Source organism: Octopus bimaculoides, chromosome 10 (genome assembly GCF_001194135.2).
Source record: "Octopus bimaculoides isolate UCB-OBI-ISO-001 chromosome 10, ASM119413v2, whole genome shotgun sequence".
NCBI lineage: Eukaryota > Metazoa > Mollusca > Cephalopoda > Octopoda > Octopodidae > Octopus > Octopus bimaculoides.
Genome location: NC_068990.1, coordinates 74878202 through 74886823, shown reverse-complemented (window position 1 = coordinate 74886823; position 8622 = coordinate 74878202). Strand labels below are relative to the sequence as shown.

Here is an 8622-nt window from a genome sequence, read left to right as displayed (position 1 = left end):
TATTATTATTATTATTATTATTATTATCATCATCATTATTATTATTATGAATGAGAGAGAGAGAGCAGTGCATTCTATCAGTGACACTGGGGTACAAATATACGAAACCCAGTATACCCATCATGACTATCTGTCTGATAAGGTTACACTAGGCACATGCATCACAACCATATGTGTGTGATATGGTGATCTCATAACAAGATTAACAGTGCATGACCTTGAAGGTGAGGTCCAGTTAGAATTTTTTTCAAGTCGAGTAGCCCATCCTGCTCAAAAGGTCCCTGAATGAGGGTTGTTTAAGAATGATGAATGAAACACCCGTGTTTCCAGAGATGAATTATTGAAGCCCTCTTAACACATGGCTATAATGCTCCCCCACTACTTCTGCTTGAGATCAGAGATGCACATATCATCAGCCACTAAGGGACATGCTCAACTGGTTTAAGGTCAAACAACTGACAAGCAAGTCTGTAGTATTGAGCAGAATATTTGCTGTAGCCCATCTTTTTATACCAAGACAAAATCAATGTACATGATAACACTTCCAATCAATTAAGACCAGAAGCCATGAGAGCTACTGCCTGGTACTGTATTATTATTATTATTATAGATACCAGTTAAACACTGGGATTGTTTAAACTGACTGCATTCCTTCCAGGATTTGAAGTTTATTTCTGAAGTGAAAAAAATGTCAGCATCATCAGTGGCAGCTGTGTTATTGTTGCAGTTGACAGGCTTCATAGTGTAGCATCTGTGTGTGTGTAAGTAGTGTAGCATATATGTGTGTGTAAGTAGTGTAGCATATATGTGTGTGTGTGTGTAAGTATATGTGCTGCAAATAGAATTAGCCGAGTTGCTTAACAAGCCCTATTCTTATGTAAATACATGCTCACATGCCGTATAGAAAGTACATTGTACATTGTAACCCCTGCCAGTTACCATTCCTCAAAAAAAAAAAAAAAAAAAAAATGGAAAGGAAGAAAGCAGGATTTAATCTGACTAGAAGTTAGCATTTATTTATTCATTCATTCTAGTTTCTCCATAAAATATCTACTTTGATTTCCATATGCACCTTCTAAGTGTTATGATGGAGGTAGTGTTGTGGCGAGTGTTGATACATTTGTGTGCATGCAGTTGTACATACATACATCTGCACATTTGTGTGTGCGCTTGTTATTTCCTTAATATTCTGTATTTTTAGAGCATTTTTATCTCTGACATGATTTGGCTAATGTGTGTGCACACGCACACATGTATGTATGCATGCACATATCTACATCGGTGCATATGTAATGTGTATAGATTTAAATACATCTTTCTCCTTGCTTCTTTCATTGTGCATCTCCTTAGAAAATGTGTCAATGTGCATTGCAGTCAGTCCGAATCGCAGGTTGTCGCTATCTTTATTTGTTATTACTATTTATTACTACTTCATGTTGACAAGTTCTTCACCGAATGTATTGATGAATTTCCATGACCGATGTGGCCTTCTAATGGTGTCAGATGTGTTCGCATTCAGGTGCTCAGATTGAAAATGTAAGGTCATGCATTTCAGATTGACAGCTGCAGGAGGGGCAGAGAAAAAAAATGTCTATATAGCTTTTACATATGGGTTGGTTGGCTGATTGGCTGGTTGGCAAGTTAACAAATAGCTCAGCTGGAGAAAATGTCTTGTTGGTTGGCTTTGGTATTGAAAGAACTGGCTTGAGAAATGGTTCAGCCAGCCAGCCAGCCATAGCACTCTGCGAGAAACCTCGTTCTGTCAATGCCACTGTAAAAGTGGCCACCAACATCAGTAGTTCACCTCTATAACATTTACGTATTGCCAAGCTGTCAACTTAAGCTGGCTTTCATATACGCACACACAGATATGATGTGTGTATATAATGTGTATGCGTGTGTGTGTGTGTGTGTTCTGCTTTCTCTGCGTTGGTCCATTGCCCTCTCGCCATTTTTTATGATTTGGTTCTTCACAAACCTCCTCTACTTATCAAAAAATAATTGAGTAGTTTTCAAACACCATAGAATATAACTCACTGCATGTAATGCATTTTCTTTGCAGGGTTTTATTTTATTTTATTTCATATTCAGTAAAAGTATTCTTGTTGTTAGCTCCCTTTCTCATTCTTGGTTTCCCTATATTCTCTTTCTTTTTTTTTTTTTCTTTTGAAAAAAACTGTTCTGATGCAGCTATCTTTGCTTCTATAATACATAAATATCTCATCTTAAAGTGATCATATTTAGATTAACCCTTTAGCATTCAAGCCAGATATGACCTCTCACATTTACCCTACAATGTCATTCTAAAAATACACACTAACATCAAAATTTTGAAGCTGTCTGATAATGAATGATTAATTCAAAACAATGTGAATAAAATAAGCATTACTTTCGTCAATACTATGAATGCTAATGGGTTAAAACTTTGCCTTATAATTTTTCTTTAAGAAGCCTGACTGTTTCATTTAATTTCATTTCAAATACTTATTTAGCCCTCTTGGCACCAAAGCACCCAAAACCATCCTCAGTTGCATGATACCAACTTCAACAGAAATATAGTAACAAAAGGGTTATTGTGGCAAAGCGAGTTATTTTACTTGAACTCTTCCCAAGTCTTAAATTATTTTCAAAAAAATAGAAAAGAACAATAATAATAATAATAATAAATTAACTAGCAGTATGTATAGAAATTCCATGGTTATTTTGAAAATGGTGTGATGAAATTGTATATTTTTATGCAACGTTTGATTCTTGAGATGTAAAAATCCACATAGACCGTATTGAAGGGGCAATCTCTGCCTGCCTGCCTACATACTGTCCGTTTCTCCTTGAACTAACCATTTAACAGTGTCTTATTGTGATAACTACTATGTTACCCCTATCTCAAGTTCACTTCACTCTCACTCTCCCCCTCTTTTTCTCTCTCACGCTTCACCTTACTCTTCAGCTCATAATGTGACAGTGTAACACATTTGACCCAAGAAAAACGTCTCTCTCTTTTTCTCTCAGTGCTATTTCTCTGCCCCAGGATAATGGTGGGTTAATTTCTAACTGAAATTGTCATTAATTAATTTAATACAACATAAATTATAATGACCCCTTATTTTGTTTTGTTTTTAGATTATCTTTTTTAATGCCTCCATGTGTAGGGATGTTTTATCTGTTGAAGTTGTGGTTCTTATTGCTAAATGATATGTATCCCTTTTTTTACCACTAACAAACTACTCGTCTATGAATTTAGTAGTCGAAACTTTTCACCCAGCCCAACTCAGAAGAAGGATAGTTAAGCACTTCACATGGAAATGCAAAAGTGAAATGATTCTCATTAACATCTATCATCATCATCATCATCATCATATTTGACTTTTATACACTACTACTAGATTACCCATGACCTGTTAGGTCACAAGGAAAGTCGGAGTTTCCCAGCAACGGAGTGTTGTTTTGTGGGGGGTTTTTTTCTTTCCCAAGTTATTTTGCATGCTTTCAACGTATGTAACATCGAAATCACACATAAGTGGCTCCTTTCCCCAGAAAAGGAAAGATTTGACTGTTATGCCCTCAAAAAATACCTATGGAAAAGATTATTTCACACCAAGGTTACAAACGGGTCTTCACGAAATATTTATGCCAAAAAAATTTTTGTAATGGTATTCACTTGAAGATAATTAAAAAAAACACGAAAACATTGTCTGTTTAAAGAAAGCTAAAATATAAATACTTATTGTACAGACAACTAATATTTTTGAAATCATATTCACTTAAAAGTATTTCTAAATGCTTATTTATTGTAAAACAACAAATTGTATTTTTTTGTTGTCAAGTTACTGTTTAATCAAAGGGTAAAAGTTACTTCCCTTTCAGGATTAGGTTAATTTCGGAGACTTTTCCAATTAAACACTGTTTTGGGCATTTAAACCCCGGAAACCCTTAATACCTTCACAACCACTTATCCGATTTACGGGAAATTTGCTTCATTCCTTTCGTATGTACATTTCAGGTGGACCTTGATTCATAGTATTTTCCCCTTATTCACCAGTTTGGCTGAGTAACATTGCCAGCAAGCAAGATTCAATCTGACTTTTAATGTATTGTAGATCGATATACTATATACTTATGGACCTATTTTATATACCTCCTTGTATACCTATTTTAACTTTCATAATGTACTATGGTCACATAGTTGGGCAATTGGGGCTAGTCATTGGCAGGATTTGAAATCAGAACGCTAAAAATGGGCATATATGCCCACTAAAGCATCCCATTGGTCACTCTAACTATTCTACCAATCCACTTTCCTGGATCAGTGTTTCATTTAGTGACCACTACCACTAAAGGATGAAGCACGATAAAGTTCAAATTGGTGAAACAATTGTGTGGTAAGAAATTTGCTTCCCAACCACATGGTTCTGAGTTCAGTCCCACTATGTTGTGTGGCACCTTGGGTGAGTGAGTGTCTTCTACTATAGCCTTCAGCCAACTAAAACCTTGTGTGTGGATTTGGTAGATAGAAACTGAAAGAAGCCTCCTGTCACGTGTGTGTGTTTGTTTGTTCCCCTCCATTGCTTGACAGCCAGTGTTGGTGTGTTTACATCTCCCATGACTTATCTGTTTTGGCAAAAGAGACCAATAGAGTAAGCACCCAGGCTTCAAAAATGAAGAAAAGGAAGATAATGGGGTTGATGCATTTAACTAAGAAAAAAAATTCTTGAAGATGGTGCCCCAGCATGGCCATGGTCTAATCTAAAAGATAAAAGAAATATTCCAAGATTATTATCTCAAGGAATTGGTATTATGTTCTCATGTCTTTGTTCAATGCTTTCATAGTTTTACTAGTAATATCTTTGTAGTTGCATTTTTCACTATTTTAGTATTCTTTTTTATTTATTTTTTTTTGCTAGTATTTTATAACATTTTCATATCTCTTATTTAAATCTTTTTTTTTTGTTTCTGATATTTTTTCCTTATTTTATTTATTTCTATCTTTTTTTATTAATATTTTGGTATTTTGTAACCAAATTTATTTTCCCATATAATCATTTCATATTAGCAACTTGTTTCCTTGTGTAAAAAAACATAGTATCTTAAAGACAACAGTTATTTAAGTTAACAGAGCTGTTTGTCAAATTTACTGTTTATGTGGCAGCCAGAGGGTGGGCGGGGAAGGACAAGTTTTTCTGTTAGTCTTTCTTTCTTTCTTTTGAAACCCAACTCTTAATGGTTTGGTTTGTATTCATTATATCAACAACACAATTATGCTAAAGTTCTTTTGACTTATCACTCGAATGTTTGTTATCTTTTCTAGATGTCAGTTCTAGTCAAGGCAAAAACAAAAACAAAAAAAAAGTAGAAAAAAAGAAACAACAGATGGGAATCAGCAGTAATGAAAATGTTCATTATAAAGAAAAGGGTGGAGGCAGCATAATAATATAAAAAAAAATGAAATAGAAAATTATAATAAAAAAAAAGGACATCATACACACATACAAATTGTTTAGCTGTCTTTAACAGGCATTAATTTTGAAGACTGAGTGATTGATATAAATCCACACCAATCTTGAGGCATAAGTCATTATAAAAATCTAATATTTTCAATTTCTATTTGTCCCATTTGTCACCTAAAGACTAAATAAAATCGTTAAAGGTTGTTGTTTTTAATTTCGTATATAACGGTATTTGTGTTTGTTTCTGTATGTGTGTTTGTGTAAAAAAAAAAAAAAAAACTAAAAAAAAAAATAAACTATGTATATAATTTTCCAATTATAACTTTAAGGTTAACTTGTCAGGATGGATAAACTCTCAACCTGGAAGTCATTTGTCACTCTCTATGAGCACATTTCTGTCGGCTGTAGAAACTCTAATCACAACAATGATAGTTTAATTAAACTTCCCACCCACTCATGCCCCTCTTTATAATTCATATAGTTTTTTCTAGCCTGCCCCCTCCTACGGCCTTCTCTCTCTGTACTTAAAGTAATGATGGAAGAAATAGAAAAAAAGTAAATAAATAGCATGCAGGTAAAAAAAAATAATAAATAAAAATGAAAAAAAGAATTCATTGATTCTTAACTTTAGGATTTATTTTTGTGACCCCTTGATGTGCAACATTAACAGTGATATCTGATCCCTGATGATCTGTTTGTTTGTTGTGTCTTTCAATTTTGCCATTACTAATTGATGAATGACATCAAGGAAGTGTCATTTTGTGGGCAAGTCTTTTTAATAGTGACTATTCAGATAATCTTTGCTGCCTAATCTATCACTGTTCCAAGATAATGCCTGTCAGATGGCATTTTCTTAGGTTGGCACTTTCTTCAAGACAAAGCAAAATAAAGCCACATACAGAGAGAGAGAGAGAGAGAGAAAGAAAGAACAAAGCAAAAAGTATGATTTATTAATTTAAATTGATTCAAATAGATTAACTGTAATTTTTTTTTCTTTTCTCTTTTCCTTCTTCAACTTGTAGTTACCAGCCCATTTTCGAAATCAAATTAAGGAATTGCTATTACTATCACCACCACCATTTTCACTGTCTTCCTTGTCAAAATAAAAAATAAATGAATAAAAACAAACTACTACTTGTAGTTTCATTTGGAATTGATATTCTATCATTGGTTTTACACTATTAGTAAACTTCAGGTACTAAGTTCAATGTCCAAGTGGCATTTACCTGTGACTAAATTACATGGTTAACAATGCCATCAATGTTAGACATAAAGCTTACAGGTACAACTCATTTTTGTCAGCTAAGTGGATTGGAGCAATGTGAAATAGTATCTTGCTGAAGGACACAATGCGCTGTCAGGAATTGAACTCACAATTGTAAGATTGTGAGCTGAATAGCTTAACCACTAAGCCATACACTTTCGACACACACACAAGCAGGCATAGCTATGTTGTTCAGAAGTTCACATCTCTCAGCCATGTAGGTTTCATGTTTGGTCCACTTAGGCAGCACCTTAGGCAAGCATCTTGTATATCGATTGCTTAGGGCTGGCCAGTGCCCTATTCAATTTTGTAAACAGAGAGTGTATTAAACTCCCTTGTATGTGAATGTGTCCAAGCTGTTCTGCATCTTTTACCTGAGAAACCAGGTAAGTGTCAATCACAGAATGAGCATCCTACCTGAAAATCAGTTTCCTATCCAAGCCAGGCTATGGAGAAGCGGAGTGAATGAATGAATTAACTATATATACATGATGAAACCAGGGACATAACATTCTATTTATTATGTATGTTACACTGATTTATGCTGTATTTATATAACTTTATTATTATTTTCTCTTTCTACTCAGGCCCAAATCTTCATCCATCCAGAACAAGCAATTTATCTGTTTTATCAGGTAAGATATACAACTATTTCATTAATCCTTTATTGACACCTACAGAAAATTTCTATACTCAATTTGTTGGTGTAGTCTGGCACTGTTGTTAAGTGTTTCTCTGAATTCTTTCACCTAAGCTGTAGTCAATTCACTTGTTCTGTTGTTGCTGTGTGTGTGTTTGGTGTATGACAAGGCATCCAGCTGTAGAAACCATGCCAAAAGTAGAACGTGTGTGAGATATCAACTCAAATCTGAGGGCAGTATGTCTGCATAAGAACTGACCTGAACTGTGAAAATCTGTCCAATCTACGGTTGCATGGAAAATGAATGAAGCTGCAATGATGATGGTGAAGGGCCAGTCACACGGTACTGGCCGTTGCCAGTACCGTGTGTCTGGCCTTTGTGCCGGTGGCACGTAAAAGCACCCACTACACTCTCGGAGTGGTTGGCGTTAGGAAGGACATCCAGCTGTAGAAACTCTGCCAGATCAGATTGGAGCCTGGTACAGCCTTCTGGCTTGCCAGTCCTCAGTCAAATCGTCCAATCCATGCTAGCATGGAAAGCGGACGTTAAACGATGATGATGATAATGATGATTAGTGATGTAGCATTTTATCTACAACCAGTGGAAGAATCTTTTCACTTGTCCAACTTCAATTTCTGAAATCATTGCTTTAGATAGAGGCATGACTAAGATTTCAGGTTCAGAACCGCATGTTCTGAGTTTCATCACACCACGTGGCTTTTTTTGAGTAAGTCTCTTCTACTATAGTTTCAGGCTAACTGATGTTTGAGTGGAATTCGGTTGGCAGAAACTGTGCAGAAGCTTGTTGCAGTTGTATAGTTTGACTGAATTTGCTCCATTTATGCCAGTGGCCATTTAGTATTTTACAAGGATGATGACCTATGAAGTACAGTAATCCCTTGCCATATTGCAGTTCACCTATTGCGGTTTATTATTTAAGGTTACATCAATTCCTTCGTGATGTTGTTTTGCATTTATAATAAAATAAATATATACAAATTATAAAAATTAAAAAAAAAAAAAATATACAGTACAGTACCTGTTTCTACTTCATGGATTTTCACCTATCACGGTGGGGTTTTGGAACATAACAACCATAATTGACTAAAAACTTTCTTGAGGAAAGCTATAGCCCACTAACTGAAAACTCTCATTACTAAAAGAATTTTGACAATTTATTTCAATGTGTTATATGCTCAAGCAATTGTTTTTTCTCTCCCAAGCTGTCTTGCATCAGTTATTCTATTGCCAGTAGAGGTGAAAAAAAATATTA

General features: G+C 34.9%; 1 protein-coding gene across 1 annotated transcript in view; it reads left to right on the top strand.

Annotated features, from left to right (window-relative positions):
• LOC106869966 (heterochromatin protein 1) overlaps nucleotides 1–8622 on the top strand; it is a 97541-nt gene that overhangs the window by 72981 nt on the left and 15938 nt on the right. Inside the window, exon 3 of the mRNA XM_014915912.2 lies at nucleotides 7296–7343. Within this exon, the coding sequence (XP_014771398.1) occupies nucleotides 7296–7343 (48 nt within the window). The remainder of the gene's footprint in view (nucleotides 1–7295; nucleotides 7344–8622) is intronic.